We start from the raw sequence: 20,912 nt of genomic DNA on the forward strand, positions 1-20,912 counted from the left end.
CGATCCATGTGTAGTTGCAGACTCTGTGACAAGCAAAGCCCAGATGTCAAAATGCTTCATAATCACATAGGTTAGCTAGACACTAGAAGGACACAAGGCCAGAAGGCTTTGGGGAACATGCTTAAGACTTTGCATCTTCCAGTTCTTCTGCCCAGGGAAGCAGAAAAGGAGGTTCACCACTTGCTTGCAATATCTTTTGCTTCATATCCCGAGACATATGATGTAATGATCATAGGACAATTATGAGCCCAGTGTAGTCTATTTCGAAACTACTGCCAAGATCTGGGAGTGGTGCCGGCGAGGTGCAGCATAGAATTAATTGACCTGGCCGCAGCTAATGAAAAAAGCTGGTCTTGTTACATGAGGAAAACAGCACAGCATACAACGGGAAAACAGTTCTGCAGAGCTGCTGATGGCAACCAGAGTTTCAATGCCTTAGGAAGGGTCCTTTTTCTCTTACAACTGTCAGCTCTAGTTAGTGACTAGGGGCCACCAGGCTCAGACTGCACCAAGCTGAAAAATGTGACATGCAGCCGATATGTCCTAGGTTCAAGAGGGTGAAAAAAGAATGAAATGAAAGGTCCATTTTGACCCCACTTTGGGGAAGCCTTGATCTTTGGAGAGACATTCAATATGGAGAATGAGCCCAGGAAAGCATCTGATTACCCTTGCCTAACTACAAGGCCTGGGAAAGCACTTAAACATGTGTCTTACCCAGAAAATGAGGATGCAGTGTACTTGCTTGGGATGGTTGTTATGGGAAGTAAATGACTTGGGTAGTACGTGAATGTACATTGTCCAACACATAGCCTATTGCCATTTCTCAGAAATTATTGTTATTTCTTATCATTGTTTATTAGCATTACTTATTATATAACAACATATTATTATTACATTGTTATTATAGACCTGGTGTACAAACAATTCTTACAAACTATATGAACATAATACATTCCTTAATTTCTGATGCCTTTGATTTCTTCCCTGTGAAATAATAAGGTTTATGTCTCTGGGTTAGTAGAAGGAACTTTAGCATAGTAACTAGTCAGACAGCTGGTTCGGTTATCTTGTGATCACATCACCTGATAGTGGTATTTCTTCTGGCTGTGGAGTTGAATAGGCACCAGGAAATGCGGTGAGAGTTTAATGTACACAGACGGCTGTTTGCATGAAAATGAAGGGAAAGGTCTTCATCCCATACTTGGAAAGAAACGTGTTGTTTCTCTGAGGTGACCTCCAGGTCACCTCTCTAAGGTAATGAGTTTTCATAAGCAAAGCTGAGTTGGATTCCTCAGGGCAGGGACCTAGTCACACTTTGCTTTGCCTTAGCTTTCAGAACAGTGCAAAGCTCCCTGAGCTGTGGCTGAATCCACTGAAAGCTCAAGTCTAACGTCCACTGTCCAGCAGAGGCCGCTCTGGGCTGGGACTCCTGGGACCGGCGCGCTGGGAGAAAGAAGGCCAGGGGGTGGCCCTGTCTTCGCAGGAGGGCCGGATGGGAGGGGTTTGGCGACGGCGCAGGCGGGCCCAGGCTCTCGCAGCTGAGATGGAGCAGAAGTGCGCCTGGCGCCGCAGGGCACACAGCTGACTCTCCGCGCCACCTCCGCTTCGCCTTGCGCCGCCAGACACCGAAGCTGCCTGGACTGTTCGCGCCCGGCGTCAGTTCCTCCTCACTCCTCCGGTAGCCCACCAGCGGAAGAGGAGCTGCCAGTGCCTTGAAGCACTTGGTCTGCCCCAAGAAACTCTTTCCCTAGTCGCATCCAGCTCGGTACCGAGCACCGGAGTAACATGGTCTGCAAGGCGCTCATCGCCCTCTGCATCTTCACCGCAGGTACTTGGCGCGGACCTTAGATGAGTGGGGCTTTAGGGAGGCAGCACCAGGCTCCGGCTGATGGGAAGAGGGGCGACACCAGGAAATAAGGCACCACTGGAGGGTAGTGGGTCTGCAGGGGTGTGCGCGCTTGGATTTGAGATCCTCGGTTTTGGCGGTCCCGGAGGGGAGGGACGACTGGGTCTTTGCTGTGGCAGCCTGAGCCCCCCACAAATTCATTCTCTGGGAAACAGGTGGTCGGCTAGCTGGTGCGTTAGAACACCGAATCCCGCAGGGAGACGACAGCTCTCTAAGGTTTCTCTTGTTTGCTGTGGTCTCGGGGCGCACCTGCCACAGACAGCCCTAGACATCACTTCTTGCGGTGGTTTTTCCTGATGTGGGATACAGAGGCAGGGCAGGGGTCCGATAAGGCCGCTACTAGGAGGACTTCAGCATCGAGTGCGTTCGACCCGACTGGTTAGCGCGCCAGGACTTAGAGGTCTCTGGAACCCGGGTATCCCTTTCACTAAGGCTTAGGGGTGATGCTGCACAAACAGTCTCAGGTGTAGAGGCCCAAGTTAGGGTCAAGTTTACGATCATTGTTTGAAGATTGTAGGTCTACTGTGGCCAAGAGCCTTCCAAAACTGTGGCCCTCTGTCTGAAACTAGTAACTTGGGTAAAAGTGGGATACACACCCCCTTCTTCCCCTTCCTGTTCTGTCTATCGCACTCCTGCTCTTGATGGTTTAGGGACTACTAGCAGCCACGACCTTGGGCAGTCAACCCAAGCCAACCCGCGGACTGCAAAGATGAAACCAGGCACCACCAATCTGGAGTTGGGTACCTAGGTTTTTGTCCAGGAAAAGTGTAGCCCAATAAAGCACTATGGATACTGAACAAGACACGGGGTCAGAAGGGTGGACGGGAAAGAGTAACCGAAGAGAGCAGTCTGGTCTGTTTATCCAAGAACGACAGGAAGCCTCCTAGTTCAAGCGGATTGGAGATTCTTGTGCTTCCCCTCTTGAATTGCTTGGGTTCCTGTAAATGTGCCTCCCCACCCCCACCCAAGAAAAGTCACAACTCCTTAAAAAGAAGCTAGAAGCTTCCCTGCGGCACTCAGAGGATAATACAGTTTAAGGGAAAGTTTCCCAGCTTGAGCCAATAGCATGGTTTTTTTCCTCTACATGCTAATGTCTGGGAGAGCCTTTCTGCTTCCTGATCTGCAAGGTCTAGAGAACTGCCTGCGGATCTTTCTGGAACATTCGACTTCCACGGAGCAGCCTTCTTGAGAGAGGAGCCCTTAGATATGAAAGTGTAATAGCCTTCCCAGCTGGATTGCCTCCAAAGGTAGTTCCCTAGTCCTCAAAGGATAGATGTTTACAAACGGATGCGGAAGGGAACCCATTCAGGAAGCATAGAAAACCTGCAGGGGCTAATGGATAGATTTTGCTTGCTTACATTGAGTTTGCACCTTTATCCATTAATTAATTAATTAGTTTATTTATTTATTTATTTGCTTAATATTTTTTAACATCCCTGGCAGTTGGCAAATCAAAAGCAAGTTAATCCTAACAAGAAGCTCAAATAAGATGATTTACTTGATTGGTTGATTGATTGATTGATTGATTGATGCATGCTTGATTGGTTGATTTTCTAGTCTTACTGTTTAGCTGCATTCTGCTGAGAGGAAGAATTGTCCAATCCCATCCCCTCCCCCTCCCCCTCTTCCTTCCCCTCCCCCTCCCCCAGAGCCAGGTGGCTGCTGTGTCACAGACTGGTTGAGCAGCCCCAGCTCTATGCCCTCCAGGCTTCTAAGTGGTATCAGAGCCATCAGGGTCATAGGCTCCTGTGGCTGAGAAAGACATATTGCCTCTTTCCCTTACTTATTCAAGGTGCTGTCCCATACAGGCAGCCAAGAGGCTGAGGGCAGCTTTCTCTGGAGTTTGTGAATCTGAATGAATTCCATGGACAGTTCGTTAATAAAACTGCTTGCCATAAATAGGCCGGAAAATAATGTAAAAATTATCATAAATACCTCATGAGAGTCTCTGCATTCCAAAGTAAAGGATTTTCAGATTGGTTTATTTTTCTAGAAGGTTCTGGATAATAGCAGGCATGTTCTGGCAGCTTGTCCTGGAGCTTTCATGGCAAGCTATTCATTCACCAGAGGATGGCTTCCCCTACCCACGCCCCTGTTTTATTTTCTCTCCAGAGGTAGAGAATTCAGAAAAAGTTGAGCAAATCCCTTAAACTGATAACTGATTGAGCCAGAGACAGTGTTACAGCAAGGCTTTAATTTTTAGCTTAACAAATCCTTGTTGTGTGCATAGTGTCTTCCAGTGCATAAAATGAGCATTTAAAGATTTGTGTGCATTATCAGAAGCCTTGACAGGAGAGAGCTCCACATTTGTCCCCTGAATTACCTTAGCTGGGATATACAGGAGTACCATATGTGAATTAAAGTCCAGTCCTGAGTCTCCAAGGTTTGACCAAAGAACTATGCAGGGAGGAAGGACAGAAACCACCAAGTGACTAGACCTAAAAGGTTCCTGTCTGCATTTGCTTTTGCTCATTCCACTGTCATGGCTGCCCCTTGGAGTTGAGTGGCCCCATCCATTATTTTTAAAAGAAAAAAAAAACCCTGCTTAAATATATGAGGTTTATAAATGCATTTAAATGGTCTTTTTACACACTTAAAAAAACAAAAAAAATAATTCATTATGTAAGAACGAGCAACCCATATATATGAAAAGCCAGTGATCTGACTTCTGTTCTGGGTCTGCTCTGCTCACCTGAGCCCTGGATCAGGAAGATAGCAGTGCACCCTATTCTCAGGCACTCCGAAACACTCACTGGTCCTCTAGTAAGCAAGACCAAGAGAGCTAGAGTTATAGTCTGCTCTCTCTGTCTGCCTCTTCCTCTCCCTCTTGTTCCTCTCTCTCTCTCTCTCTCTCTCTCTCTCTCTCTCTCTCTCTCTCTCTCTCCTCCCTCTCTCTCTCTCTCTCTCTGCCTCTGTCTCTCTCTGTCTCTCTCTGTCTCTCTCTGTCTCTCTCTCTGTCTCTGTCTCTCTCTGTCTCTCTGTCTCTCTGTCTCTCTCTCTGTCTCTCTCTCTCTCTCTCTCTCTCTCTCTCTCTCTCTCTCTCTCTCTCTCTGTGTGTGTGTGTGTGTGTGTGTGTGTGTGTTGTGTGTTCTGGATCCATCAGCTCTCTTCTCTAGATGACTAATATCAGATACTGCTCTTTGCCCACACAAGTCCTCATGTGGATCAGTTTAGTAGCTCTATCACAGATATATTGAAAAATAGCCTCCTTTCCCAGGAAGGTTTATTGGAGTAATGAGGGAGAGTTGTGTGCATTCCTTTCCCCTGAAATCTGGTCACAGAGAAAGCCATGGCATCTTCCCTTTTATAAGAAGACCTGAAAATCGCAAGCTGTCCTCTGGCACAAAGATTTTGTGGGAAGCTAGTAGATTCTGCAGCCTGACTATTTATAGAACCTACCTTAGTTCAGGGCAAGTCCTTAACCACCTTGTACTTTCTTATATTTAAAATTAGGGGAGGGGATCACCTCATAAGGTTGGGGCAAATGTTAACTGCCTGAGCATACCTACAAGTATCCAGCACTGGGACGTGAAAACGCTCAGTAATGTCAGCCTTTGCTTCTGTTAACCTTAATAAAGATAACCATATTCAGCACTGAATATACAGGTCACCCCCTTCAAAAGTGGAGCTGATACGTTTGCATTTGAACTATGCAGATCACAGACTGCAACTAACATGCCAAGGCTGATAGCTCCAGTAAACTCAGTATGCAAATTCGGGAGACAGTCAGCTGAGCCACTAAATGCCTAATTTAAAAGGTTAAGAATGCCTTAGTTTAGACATAGCACAGTGATGGGGGGTGCGGGGGCTGAGAGGTTCAGTTACGATTAAAGTAGAATAAAGTCCTCACCAAGGACTTTTGCAAATGGTGTATTTAGGAAGCCCAAGTCAGCTGAATCTTAAAGGTCAGATTCCCCAGGGCAACACATTTGGGGATAATTCCTATTAAATGGGTCATTTTATCTGATGACTCTGGGTGACTTTCTCCGGAACCCAGAGTCCTCAATAACGGCCAGATGTCTAATTGAACTTCAAACCTGGTCTAATTGTGCTTGTGCTTTTATGAAGAAAATATTGATCAAGGATTCATACAGTCTAAGACAACTTGCTAAAACAGTCATTTTCACTTGGGAGTGGGGGAGGGGGAACATGAAACCTACAAAAAAGTAGACAGTGGCATTTTTAAAACCATGTTGTTATCTCAGTGAAACTCGTTGCAAATAAAAGATTCCTATTAGAGTCACTAGAACTATGTACCTTCTTTTTAAAGGAACTGTCCCTCAATCAGATTTTAGGAGACAACTATTTGCCTTGCTCATGAGACACCAAGGGAAAAAGTTAATGTTTCCTGCAGAAGACAATGCCAGCTCTAAGAATTAGATGGCCCAGGTCTGCTACAGCCTGTAGTTGCCTTCTCACTGGAAACGTAGGGTTAATAGGTTATCAGCCGGTTAATATACAAGCAGCGTGCCTATGAAGCCAGACTCCTGTGTGTGCAGTTTATTACATCTTAAATTATTTAAGTGACAGAAACCGATGTAACACTTACCTGGTGTATGTACCTTTAAATATTCATAATGATCTTTTACTCCAGCACAGCCCATTTCTTTCATTTTATGTTTTTTAATGTTGTTTACACACCTTGAAAGCTTTGTCATTTTTCTAAGTAATACGACCCATTAGCTGAAGTAGAGAAGCGTGGGGTTCTGTCCATAGATGCTTTCATGAGGCAGAAAGTGTTCTAGCTTGGTTTTTCCTTGGCTCATTGTTGCCACATTTAGTAAATAAAAACTGAGACTGTCCACTTATATTTGAATTTCAAATAAATAGTGACTCTAAATATAGCCTGTGTAATATTCAAGTTCACCAGAGATTACTGTAATTTTCTGGCAACTCTACTTAGGCCTTTCATCTTCAGACCACCTATGGAATAGGCCTGTTGAAGGATGACCTTCAGTTTGACCCTTGCTTCATGGGGCCTTAGCTGACCAGTACCATTTCAGTTAAAGTCTGTTTGTGGGGGAAACATGGACATTTAACAGCAGCTCTCTTGGTTAACAACTGTATTCATTAGAATATGGGATAGTGTGCACTCCAGTGAGATATTTTGATTCTGAGTCCGTGCCCATTAACTGTGATGGGCTTCTGACCAACTGATGGCATTTCTATGGCTTCTTTGATCCATCATAATGGACCTTTCTGACCCTTTCTTTTTAAAAGAAATAGTATATTTCTAGTAGTAGCAATATTTTTGCTTGTAGCTGGATTTAGAAGCTGTCTGGAATATAGCTGGCAGCTGATTTAAAGAGAAAGTTATAGAATAGCTTTGGATTTCAGCACCTATTTTCTTGCCAAGATCTTAAGACATCTTACAAATATTAATTATATAAGTTTTATATAATTCCTGCTGGATAGATTTATTGGTATCACTTAAAAAGCTGTGGCTATATAGACCCTGAGGCAACACATTAGGCAGAATTTTAAGGTAGATATTTTAAAAAATCTTTTAAGCTGTTTAATTTTGGAAGAAATTTGCACTCTTTATTCTCAAGGAAAAAAAGTCTATGAATAGCTAACTGTTAAGTAAGGGAAATTGTGGAAAATTACTGTGTATGATATTTAAAAAATATGTCTATTGATGTGAATGGTAAGTAATGGAATACAACCTCTTCTTACATTCTAAATTCTGATTTTCTTTTCCCTAAGCCAGAAAACAAAGATATATGGGTTCAATATGGGTGTTGAACATAAAAGGAATTAGGTAGAGAGGGAATGTTTTTTGTCTTCGTGGTTGTACAGTTGGGGCTACCATTGGTTAGATCACATTGTATTTGTTAATAAATAACTAATAAAGTATGTATGTTTTACATTTGTGATATTCTTCCATTATTTGTACAGTACCAAAGCATAACCTTATTACTGAGTTTATTTATTTATTTATCATTGCACCTGTGATAGAAAGCTATTGGTGGGGTTAGCCTTTCAGGAGATGATTAGAAAAACTTCTGAGATCTTACTCTACTCACTCTGTTATAACAGCCTAGTCCACATATTGGGTAACTTATGAACAACAATTATTTATTTCTCAGAAATTCCAGAGGTTGTTGAGTTCATGATCAAGGTGCTTGCTAGGGGTTCTGGGTCATAAGAGTGTACTTTCTCGTTAGTACATGGTGCCTTCTCTTTGTGTAGCTGTACAGTAGAGGACTCAAGGAAGCTCCCTGGGACTCTTTTATAAGTCACTAGTCCTTCATGATGGCTTCACCATTGTGAAAACCAGAGGACTGAGGATATGGATCCATAGGTAAAGTCTTTGCCATGCGAGTGTTCAAATTCTTGGTACCCAAGTGCAAAGACACAGGTCTGTAACAGAGAGAGAGGATACAATAGAATAAGAGGAGACCTCTCTGTCTTTTGCTTGTGTGAGAATCTTTACAAAGTCTGAGATACTGCGGACCTCTTTTTTGGCCTGATAAGAAGGCAAGGTTTGGGTGGACTGGCTGCATGTCTCTCATGGGTGTTCTCATGTCAGCGTACACATAAAAAGGTGCACCAAAGCATGCTGCATGATGAGGAGGCCTGGACATTTTGCCTTAAAAATTGCAATGTTGATGGAGGTGACATCATTAGAGGAAAGCCCCAAAATTCTCCTTCTTTGAAGCATTGAGCAAGTATATCTAAGCAAGGACAGAAGGTTGACCTTCAAGAACAAACAATCTTTCATCATTTATATTCTAGGAAATGCTTGGGAGGGAAATATAATGTTAAAATTACATGTGGAAACAGGTTAAGAAGATGGCTTGAGCTAGTCAAAATTTCCCTAGATGACTTGGGCATAGCAAGGGGCCCTTTTCCAGTTAAAGGGAAGCAAGAAGATTATCAGATCTTTGAATGAAAGTAGATAATGTAAATTTAGAGCTAGTAGGCCCTCTTCCTCTAAGCATCCTCCATTCAGTTCTTTAAGATAATTTAGTCAAGTGCTTCCATTACTCTGGTCCTGAGCAGAGCCACCACCATCTTTTTCCTAGAATACCACAATGGCTTCCCAGATCCATCACTTCTCAGACTTTTCTTCCTGAGATCTGTTTTGCACAGGGACATGATGGGTCTGTTGGAAATGCCTGGGTGTTAGGTGTCCCTGCTCCAGGCTAAGCCCTCTAAAGGCCTCCCACTACATTTGACAGAAAGTCAAATCCATAAAGAGACAATCGACATCTGGTCTGTTTGTTTTTGAACCTGGTTGTCTTCTTTTCTGGCTTTCACTTTCTCACTTTGCCCCAGCAGCACACCCCATCCCACCCCTACTCCTAACCCTCCTACATCCCTACCCCAACCCAATTCCACCCCTGTCATCTTTCTTATAGCATGCTGTGGTTGACTCTTCCATCTGGAACAGACTTTTTCACAGAGGATTCCCTAACCTCTAGACTGCCATTGTTGGTCACCCTTCTGAAACTACAACAAATACTCAATCAGGAAAGAGGAGGATTGATTCCTTTTGACTCAGTTTGGCAAATTTCGGTTCTCAAACAATAGCTGACTTCTTTGGGCCTGTGTTGGGACAATACTACATTAATAGAAGCTTGGGGTGGCAGAAACATGTTTCCCTCTGACTGAGCATAGGAGAACGAAAGGAAGAGAACGTTTTCCCATAATGCCCTCGGAGGGCACTCCTCCAGTGGGCTGAAGCTTTCACTTGGCCATTTCTTACAGGTTCCACCAACACTGACCAACAAGGAACTGGCAATCAAACCTTTAATAAGTGAACCATTGGGGGACATTGCAAAACCCAAAATGGCACCCTGGTCAATGTGTTGAAATTACAGTAGAATCTCCCTGCCAAGTCTGTTCCTGATGCACTTACTTAACTCTAGTCTGTGCCTTCTTCACAGCCTGTCTCTCTCCACCCCTCACTGCTACCTCACACTACAACACAGCTCTGAGTAGACAGGGATTTTTGTCTTTCCTGCTTTTTCTGCCAATACTCAGGGAAAGAATATTTTATGGCACACAGTAGGTGCTCAAAATATACTTGCAAGATTGGCAAAATACTTCATTGGAAATGTTTCATAGCTCATCCAAAAATAAGATGTGGAAAATTTGCTGACTATAGGGTATTTATGCCTAGTAGTGCTTGCACATAGTGTTTTATAAAAACAATAGTCAGGCCTTTGGTCCTCACTTTACAGAAAAAAAGCATAAACAAGCAAAGCCTAAGTTTTAAAACCCACTATTTTACAGCTATACATATATGGAATTCTGAAATTCTTCTTTCTAAATTGTAGCCTTTTCCCACACTATGGACATCAGTTCAGAATACATGAAACTTCTTAAATCTCTGGCCAATTTAAAAACAAAAAATGTCACCTTTGAGCTCAGCTCAAAAGGATGAGGATAGAATGCCACTATATGAACCATTTTGAGAATTTTCTCAATAACTAAAATTAGCTTGGTGATGGAAAATGATTTGAGTCTAAAGGAAATACAACTGAAGGTTTCCCAGGAAAGCCTGAAAAAGTTAAGTAAATTCTGACCCTGAGTGTTGAAAGTGTAAGTCTGTCACTAATATGCTCAAGGATATAATGGGGACTTCCTTGGCCTTAGAGACTCTGCATAGCTTCTTTCTTAATGAGTTTGAAATATGAGCCTAAAGTTTTAGTCCAAGCAATGGTTAGAAATGATCCTGAAGTTGCAGCTAAAATCAAACCTGTGTCCTAAAATAGAGAGGATAGGTGTAAGGGCACTTGATACTTATCCTGAAGGTGGATGATACCTCTTGACATGGTTGGTGTTAAAGTTACCCAGCATGTCTGTCTTGTCTTTAGATACCAAAAAGATATCTGTGTTTTCTTGCTTATTCAAAATAGGAATGACTTTTTATGTAGGAGCTACCAGAGAGAGCATGATCTTTACAAACATAGGAGCATACTGATCTTGATGATATCAACTTGGAGAAGTAACCTGTGAGGGAACAATGATGCTCTACTTAAAACATTTGGCTTGTTTACTTCATGAGCTTCATTTGTCCATTCTTAAGAAGGGCAAACTCACCACCATCCGAGTTCAACAGCCTTGACTGTGAACAGAGAGGTATCAAACTCAAGTGGCCCTGGGTTCACACTGCAGGGCCTGCAGGGAATGCGAGTATTGTTAAGACTGTGCCATCAAAATACCCTCCCCTCCCATTTCCCACACCCTCAGCTCCAAGAGCAATGATGTGTGAAGCACATGAATTCACCAGCCTCTCGATCTTGCTCTCGCTCTCTCTCCATTCCCCCACCTTCTCTGAATTTTTCAATAACATTATAAATATTTCAAGTCCATCTTTTGCAACAGTTCATGCGGCTACAGTAACCGCAAGATGGCTGTTGCAATTCTCAACATAGTGACTTAAAAGTCTTTCTGACAGAGCCTTAAAAATAAAACCATAGAGAAGCAGTTCACCTCAGAAAGGTTTACAGGGCAGCACTGATATAATGGGTAGAGAAGGTTTTGGAAAAGAATGACAACATATTAATGCTACATTTTCTAAAGCTCACATGCCATATAAGGCATTACTGAGGACCACCATCTTGGATCACTAAGAGGCTCTGAGTTGCCAGATCAGCACTTAAGGCATGACGTTAGAGTTCTCTTCTTCTAAAAATGAAAATCTCTTTAGCATTTGTTACTATGGGATCTATTTTTATTAAAAAACATCCTAAGTTTCTCAAAGTGAAAGTTGTTGACTTAGATATCAAATAAGAAAAATAGGCCTCAGAAGGATATATTATTTATTTATTTCCTTTGGCAACATTCAATATATGATATCATCTTTTCAATAAAGCAATCAATAAAATGTGGTTTAGGAAGATGCTGGAGGAGCCATTATTAATCCTCTGCAGCATTTTGAGAGAACAATTTTAGAGAATAATGCAGGTGTGCTGGACAGGCAGATAGGATAAGAAGCAGCTGAGGCCTGATTCCAAACAACCCCTTCAGTTTTGACAAAACTGTGCACATTGCTGGGGACCAGCTTGTTACATTTTTAGCTTTACTGGGTACCACATATCACTCTGTGTTTGTTTCTTCTACAACATCATCTGATCCTCCAATAGCCTTATGAAGGAATACTGTACTCACTTTGCAGTTGAGGGCACAGAGCTTCAAAATGTAAGTAGTATCACATGCAGTTGATAATCAACAGAGCTAGGATTTGAGCCTACAGCATTCACCTTTACTCATCTCTACCCTCACTATTTTGAACAGCCAATATAGCTGCTAAGTCACTTTGTCTTCCCAACTTTGATCCCAACAGTTATAGCCTTGGTTGTAAACCTGCCTTGCATCATCTCTTCTTAAGATCACTGTCCTCACACAGGATCATTAGTTTTTGGAGACTATTTAGGCCAGACAGGATTGACTATTCCCCTAGTAAGAAAGGAGAATGAACTCAAATTTGCTTAGGACTCTCCCAGATGTTTATATGGTAGAGTCTAAGTGCCATTTTCCTTAACAAAATGACAGCTCCTTGTGGAAGTAACTAGTTCCACCATGCCTGATTAGATGACCGCAGTATTTTATTAGACCAGGAAGTAAAGACCTTTTCATGACTTACCAAAAGAATCAAAGTTGCTTAATGATAGTTACTGATCAAAGAAGGTACAATATGATCATTGATAAGAATAATGAGAATAGACTGAAACTTCCTAAATGTGTTTACTCGTGAGTACAAAATGATCTTGAAACTGGAACAATGAAATAATACAGATGTTACTGATCTTCACTAAAGGATGCTAATACATCAACAAATTATTTTGAAAAATAACACAAAGAATCAAATATTGTTCACCAATTGGTTTCTGGATCTCACTCTGCTTCTATTTTGTGAGTGCACCACCGTGTGAATGACCATTTGGTGGTGAGATATCAGCTGTCTCTGTAGAAGTATCAAAGCTAGGTAGTTCAGAACACACAATTGAAACAGTCCCTTTAACACACAGCCTTGTGAGTCAGTGGCTTTTGATCATTGGTGGCTGCCTACATCTTGAAGAAACCAGATACTGTCTGTCCCATGCCACATTTAAAGAGATAAAGCTTCATGAGCCAACTGGGGAAGGTAATAGTGGATATTGTGAGAATGAAGTCAGAAAGCAACAGACAACAGGAGTGTCATCAGAAGAATCAACAGCCTGGTTTCTTCAATAAATAGATTATTAGGAACAAAAGAAAGAGGCTGAGAGAAAGATGTGCAGGAGAAGGAGAAACCTGTAGATTGAACCGAGATGTAAGAACAGGGCAACAAATCCCTCCTGTGAAACTTATTCAGATTTTGAAGCAATCAAATCTCTAAAATTAAATCGTGAAGATTAGGACACTATTGTAAAAAGAGAGCATTGACTTGCTGTTTAGTGAGGCTGAGGTTTTGATTCGTTTAACCATGATCATGATTGTTTTCCTTCTTCTTCTACAGAGACAGCAGACATCTCACCACCAAATCTGTTTTTGTCACAGTACTTTCCAATAACTTTATCATAGTTACAGAAGAAACGCCGTTGTTCCTAAGATTAGCTTCAAAACAATATGGCATTAGAAAAATAGGTTGTGATACTGTTATATGAAGAAATGGTGGCCAATTAGTGATTGATGAAGTTGAGTAAAGGTTACAGAGGGATTCATTACACTCTATCATTTAGTATATGATTAAATTCTTGTTAGAAAAAGGTTTTAGAAAGGATCTCCATCCTAACCCAGAGCCTATCTCCAATTGACAATCACTTACAAAAGATAAATAAAGTATCTCACTGGTTATATAATCCACACTGACAGGCCCCATGCCCAACAGTAGGTGGAAAAGGCAAAATGAACTCAATAGTACTTTTCAAGGTATGTTTTGTCTCATAGTGCTTTGTTTGGCCTTTTTTTTTTAACATTATAGATGTTTTCTTATATGTTATGGCTTCTAGTTTTATGTTTTTATGGGATTTCTGTGAGCTCAAGTGTGTGTATCTCTGTGTCTGTATATGTTTGGTTCTTTTTTTTTTCTTGATTTTTTTTCTAGTTGATTGTTTATTTTCTAATAAGAGAGAGAGATAGGAAGGCTACATATTTGGGTGGGTGGGAAGATGGGGAATTTCTTAGAGGAACTGGTAGTGTGGTGATAAAGTAACCAGAATATCTTATATAAAAAAATTTATGTCCAATAAAAATTAAAATTATTTTTAGAAGAGCTTTTAGAATAGAGGTTTGCCAAGCCTCACTGTTGGATACAGAGGTAAGCTCCACCCTTTTAACAAGTGACTTGGGACCCTTCTAGAGGACAAGGCAGTATGGGTAATCATGTCATAAAAGGCTAAGAAACACATACATCATCTTTGGTGAATTGGTCTCTAGAAGGGAAGACCTGCTGTATCCCTACAGGACTCTTTGCTAGTGCTGCTTCCTCATGCACATCTCTCTCCACTGTTTTCTACTGACCAGAATTTGTCAGCTTGCCAGCTCAGACTTCATTAAGTTGTTTGGGTCTCTGAACCTCTAGAGAACAAGGGGCATGTCTTAGCTTCATGCTCCTCCATCCCATGAACCCATGGGGCAAATGCTCAATACTTGTCAAATTGAACTAAAGAAACTGAACCTTAGAGATGTGGAGTCCAAGGTCTCACAGCTAGTTGATGGTGGAATGGAGACTCATGTTTTCATGTAAACATTAAATTACCTGACTTCAGGGGAAAAAAAGCCCTTCCAACCTTGCCCTTTCTCCTTCAGAGTTAAGATTCAAAGGCTTATAGTCAGTTATTAAAGCAACATATTAACACAGAGCGACAGAAAGACATTGTCCATGGCCACTCATAGGGATGTAGATGACCACAGAGAACTGCAGCATGGACTTTTGGGAGAAGTAATATCTTCACAGAGTAAACAACCTGAGACATCCAATACCAAGTGTTCGAACTGAGAGTTGTTCAAAGATGAGTACCATATGGACCTAGAAGAAACACAGAAGACAGAGAGTAAGCTTGGCAGAGCCCAGTGGCCTGATGACACAGGAGCAAATGAGATTTAGAAAGGAATTGTAAATACTTTCCAAAGATGCTTGCTATGTTCGCATAGCCACACCACCAGCACATTCTTATGGAAGAAAATTCCACTCTGTCTACTCATGTGAACACAGCAGGGACTGTCGAGTAAAGACTCAATGGGTAGAGCTAGTGCTAACTTATTTGGGGATTTGTAGAAAAAAAAAAGGCCATCCAGGCCATCCTCTGAAAAATACATTTGTTGGGGAAAAGAAATAAAATGCCTAAGTTGTGTTTCTATTTAGGTGTGTGTTCTTGTTTAAACACAAGATTGTTGTTGCAAACCACAGTTTAACCTTTGAAATGTATCGTAAAAACAGCTTATAAACCAGCCTGGAATTCCAGCACGAGGGTGAGTCAGGAGGGGCAGGTAATAAGGCTCCCTAGCTACATACATAGTGAGTTCGAGACCGGTCTGGGAGTGCATGAGACTCAAGTCTCAAAACAAAATAAAACAACAAACAGACAAAAGTTAGTTGTTGATATTGTTTTAAAAATACACGGTCACAAAAATTTCTTCAAGGTAAGTATAAATAAACTATTCCTCAGAGCTAAAACTCCAACAAACCCTCCAGAATGTAGAGGGCCAAAAAAAGGTGGCTTTTGATTAGCAAATGTCCTTATGGACATGAAGAAAGGTGTCAAGCCTAGTGATTGTCATGGGTGGCCATGACAATCCTTCTCAGCCTCTCCAACATCTGTGGTATAAGGGATATATCAAAGAAGAAACTTTCATTTCTGGGTTTTTAATGTCACTAAAAAGACACTTTCCTCCTTTGAACTTGGGACACCAGAGATCTGTCCTAGTGTCCGCAACGAAGACTGGAGACATTCAGAAGGAAGTAGGCCTTCCTGGGACACTGTCTTCTATTTTCTTCATTATCCAGCAACAGAAGTTGCAAAAATCACTCTTGTCCTTAAGCATTACTCCCTGCAAACTGCTGGGAACTTCTTGTCCCCCTGAACCATGCCCACCTGCCAAGCTCGGTTATAAATATAGACTAGCTTATTGTCTCGGTTTCCTTAGGCCCCATAATAAACTACCACAAAATTGTATGGCTTTAAACAACAGCCATTTATTCTCTCACAGGTCTGAAAACTAGAAGCTGGAATCAAGGCTTCTGCTCTCTTGGAAGCTTTCTTCCCCTTTCCAGCTCTTAATAGCTCAGGGTCTTACTTGCCCTATGCTTATTTATTTATTTCTCTTGATGGCAAAAGACTCAGGCTATTTAGATCAGATGTTTCTCCACCTCAATCCAGTGGGTATTAAAAAACAATGTCTTTATAACAAGGAGACACCCTACCTAGTTCCTGACCATTAAATAACAGTGACACACTATGCATTGTGATGGACAAGGGAAAAATTAGGAAAAAAGACAAGGAAGGAACAGGGAAGGAAATACTATACATTTCTAAAATATGAGACTCACTGGAAACCAGCAGTCTAAACTAATCAGGTTGTCAATGCCTCCCACTACAGCTCCAGACAGAATAGATTGTACTAAACCAATAGCAGCTTTGATTGGCAGGCTAGCCTGCCACGTGTGAGAAGCTATAAGGTGATTCTAGAACTTTCTGATTTGGACAAGGCAATAGCAATACCATGTGTACTATTTTGGGTGCCCATAGGAAATCTTCAGCATGCTTTTACTTCTTCCCTAGGCTTTTAATATTGCATAGCTGAAAAGGGGGTTGCAGGAGATGAAATTAGCCCCTGCTTGTTCTCAGTGCAGCTTGCTGCTATGTAAAAACGGGAAACTTGCACTCTATGTGGGACAGGATCTATTTGTAAAAGAACCCCTTTCTGAATAGTGTAGCATAAGATGAAGGAATGTAAGAGCTCATGAGAAGCCTCTCTGGAAAATGCACAAGTTGTTACATTTGAGGAGATTGAATGCCTGGTTGTCATTGTGAAGGTTTGGGGGGGGCGTCTTGTGAAAATATATGTGTGCACTGTGAACATGTATGTACCTGTGTGTGTCTATGTGTGAATGTGTACTGGTGTGTGTAGGTATGTGGCCCTGTATATGTGTGTGTATGTGTGTGTGACAGAGAGAGGTATGATATGTATGATGTAATATGTTTCCTTCTGTTTTCCTCCTTACTAAAATAATTAGAATTTTCTAAAGGCTCTCAAGTAGCATAAGATGTCTCATTACAGAAAATTAATATTCAAATGGTCCTCATATTTCTTGAGAATCTAAAATTTACTTTCCCTCTCATAGACCAGTAAAATACTTTATACTATAAGACCTATAATCATATCTCTCTCTTCTTAATAATTACCACAAACAGAAATATTTATTTGGCTCTGAACATACATACTTGAGGACCTTTTTTAATTACAGCTATTCAGAACGAAAATTAGCACTTGAAACTCCTTTCTCTGGAAAAATATAATTTCATCCATAGAAAATTTAGTGACTTAGCCTATTTGCCTATGTAGGTAAGAGAAGAGAGGGATCAAGTCCTAAGTCTATAAACAAATCTCTTTGATGAGAACCAGGTTCATGCTGAGATGAGCAGTTGCAAAGTGTGAGAGAATTATAAAGTGTGTCATTATATTTCTAAAATCTCAGAGTGGGTCATGGAGCCTCTGAAACAACACAGACAGAGCCTGGTATCCAGCACCGGTGCCTGAGAAACCAAGAGTAAAGAGGTTTAGAAGCTTTCAGTGTTTGGCTTTTTTTTTTCTGAAACATCTAAGATGAAAGAGTTAATCTAGAGATCTTGGTTATGTAAGGGTGAGCAGGTCAGGCAGCTCATATGTCTGCTTTGGGGCACATGTTTGGGGTGACCAAACTTTTCCATGGGAGATTGGACTGGATGATAACTTTCAAAGAATAAAAGAAATGACAAGAAACCTGAAAGTTTGAAAGTGAGCTTTTCTAGTACTGATATCTGAGAACATCCCAGCCTCTCCAGAGACATATGACCCTGGGAACCAAGCAGACTAGGGCCCCTCCAACCCTGGATGGCCTGATGAGGCTGGAAATAGGTCACAGCTTGTGAGGGAGGCTGCTGTCTCCTTTGGCAAGCCAAGCTGACTTAGAAGTTTACAAGTTCCCCCCATGTTTGGATTGGCTATCGTTTCAGAGGTGGCATCCCTTATAACTTGAGACCTCACTTGAAACATCAGGGAAAACTAGGACTAAGTCCTCAATAGGCCCCAAAGCTCTAGGTTCAACAGCCACAGGAAATGCCTACTGAGAGGGAACAGCAAGAACTACCCAAGAAGAACCAAGAGCCTTCTGACACAGTTGGAGTTCTAGGGGAAGTGACTAAGGAGTCCTTGGCAATCAGGCTTGGGTTTCAGGTTTCTGGGAAGTTGCAGAAAACTTGAACCAGAGAGTCAAGGTGCATTGGCACATGCCATTTACTAATAGGAAGAGTGTTGGTATTTAATAGTTTGTTTGTTAGTTTGTTTGTTTTTATCTGTTATTTATTCTGATCCAGCTTTACCAACAGCAGCAGCTTAGATTGGGGTGTGTGACTATATTCTTTGCTGTATAATCATTCACAGTTGTCTTCCTCCTCTTCATCTTCTTCCTCTTCCTCCTCCTCCTCTTCTTCCTCCTCCTCATCTTTTTGTTTCTTTGTTTGTTTCACTGTTGAGAGAGGGTCTCCTATATCCAGACTGGCCTCAAACTTGCTATGTAGCCTAGAATAAACTTGAACTTCTGATCCTCCTGCCTCCAACTTCTGAGTGTTGGGATAACAGATGTGTGTCATGTCACCATGTCCATTTTAGATGCTGCTGGGGTCCAACCTGGGGCTTTGTGCATTCTACTCATATACTCCACAAATTGAGCTACATCCCCACCCCAACATCAAAGGTTGTAAGCACCCTAACCTGACCTGTGTTTGACTACATGACTTCCCCCCCAAATGCAGCTCCTGCCTTGGAACTATGAAAACAATGTAAAGTCTGCCCTTGGTATGCACTGAGTAGTCCTGACTGCCTGTTTTCTTAAGACACCTGATGCAGATGGCCTACCCTAGCATGTTCAAAAGACCCCACCTACCCACCTTGCACCTGTAAGAGAGCAATTTTCCCCAGCTGAGGTCATAGAGGAAATGTAGTGGGGTCCCATCAGCAGTAGTGATGTTGGCCCTCATTGTGCTGAACGTGAAGATTATACTGTTTATATATTTTCTTGATTTTATTTTTATAAAAATGAATTTTTAAAAAGCATTACACCAAAGTAATGCTTAGGGGTTTTGTTTGTTTAGTTTGGTTTTGCTTTATTTGTTGTTATTTGATTGGTTGATTGGTTGGTTGGTTGGTTGGTTGGTTGGTTGGTTTGGTTTGGTTTGGTTTGGTTTGGTTTGGTTTGGTTTAGTTTAGTTTTATTCTTTGTGGTAAGAAATTCTGTAGGACAGAAAATTACCTGGGAGCAGTGTAAATTTGGGCAACCTGATTAACAGTTAGATCAGAATCAATCATAAAAATTTAGGCTGAAGTCATATAATGTTACCTTCTAAAAGAGTCAGGCCATGGCTTTCAAAGGGTTACTAGGTTAGCTTAGTCAGTGCTTTCTCCTTGTATGGCACCATTTTGAAATAAAAATTCAGTTTATACTATGGAAAATGATTAAGATCTGCATAGGCTTAATTTAACAGATTATAAATGGCAGATCTGGTGACTGAAATAAAGTCCAATGAATGAACTTACTTACAATGTTTTCAGGTTTTGAAAAGTGAGATGAAAAAACCTTTCTTGAAAATGTATTTCACAGTTGGAATAAGGTCACTGAGAAGAGCCATGCCTCCACTGTCCTTCACTAAGAAAAAGGAGTGAGTGGTAATTTTGGCATTTGTTGCTTGTGACTGAAAATGGCTTCTTAACCTGAGGCTTTCCCAAACTCCGTTGATTCCCTCATGAACTCCTGGAAGTCCATGAAGTACCTGAATTATATCAAATATTGTGTGTGTTCTGATGATCACTGCTTTCTTTGAGAGAAGACCTGAAGATGTTACCCAATACCTCAGTTCTGTACTTCCAATGAAGTCAACACCTGATATTCCTTTTGTGATTCTGACCATTAAATGATTTAGAGTTCTTTAAAACAATAACAAAAACCTCACAACCCTCCTCTGAATGTTTCAGTAATTATTCAAGCTTACTTGGGCTATGGCTTCCAACACATCCATTCATTTTGTGCACATTCTGCCTCAAAGGCAAAAGTTGGCCTTTCAAGTTGTGGATCTGGAAATGGAGAAGGCAAAATGGCTGAGTCATGTCAATGCACACAGAAGTCAGTCATGGTTGTTTTCCCTTCTTGGTCTTTATGTCATTCATCAAAGTCCAATATAAGGAGTATCTCAAAAGACCCAATTTAAGAGTAGACAGTGTGATAGAGTGTTCATCTACGATAGGGAAGCCTTGAGTTCCATCCTCAACTCAAAAATAAATAAGCTACAACAACAACACCCTCCTCCTTAATACACAAACCTCAGTAGTTTAGAAGTGACTTTAAATAATAAAGGCAGGGGGATAATGCAGAGACACAGCTCTACACTGCCTCTTATAGCCTGAGACCTCTTTTCAGAGTTCAGTTCTACTCAAGTGAAGGCAAGATTCTTGATTCACTGCAGATCAGAATTTCAGAACAAGAAATTTATTGAAAAGATTTATTCACACAGATTTAAGCAGAGAGTTAAAAGATGAGTCTGATTTGTTTGTTTGTTCTTTTGTTTGCTTTTATCGCTATGATAAAACACTGACCAAAACCAACTTGAGGAGAAAAGGGAAAAGGATTTATTTGGCTTATAGATTAGAGTCCATCACCAAGAAAGTCAGGACAAGAACTCAGGCAGAGACCATGGAGGAATATTACTTACTGGCTTGCTCCTCTTGGCTTGCTCAGCTTCCTTCCTTCCTTTCTCTCTCTCTCTCTCTCTCTCTCTCTCTCTCTCTCTCTCTCTCTCTCTCTCTCTCTTTCGTCCCG

At 41.4% G+C, this 20,912-nt stretch overlaps 1 protein-coding gene across 1 annotated transcript in view; it reads left to right on the forward strand.

Moving 5' to 3' along the window:
• Positions 1 to 1,567: 1,567 nt before the first annotated feature.
• The window catches only part of Parm1 (prostate androgen-regulated mucin-like protein 1), a 98,189-nt gene continuing 78,844 nt past the window's right edge, over positions 1,568 to 20,912 (forward strand). The window contains exon 1 of the mRNA XM_028752670.1: positions 1,568 to 1,828. Within this exon, the coding sequence (XP_028608503.1) occupies positions 1,786 to 1,828 (43 nt within the window). The 5' untranslated portion in view covers positions 1,568 to 1,785. The remainder of the gene's footprint in view (positions 1,829 to 20,912) is intronic.

The sequence above is a fragment of the Grammomys surdaster genome, unplaced genomic scaffold (genome assembly GCF_004785775.1).
Source record: "Grammomys surdaster isolate TR1022 unplaced genomic scaffold, NIH_TR_1.0 125928, whole genome shotgun sequence".
Classification (NCBI taxonomy): domain Eukaryota; kingdom Metazoa; phylum Chordata; class Mammalia; order Rodentia; family Muridae; genus Grammomys; species Grammomys surdaster.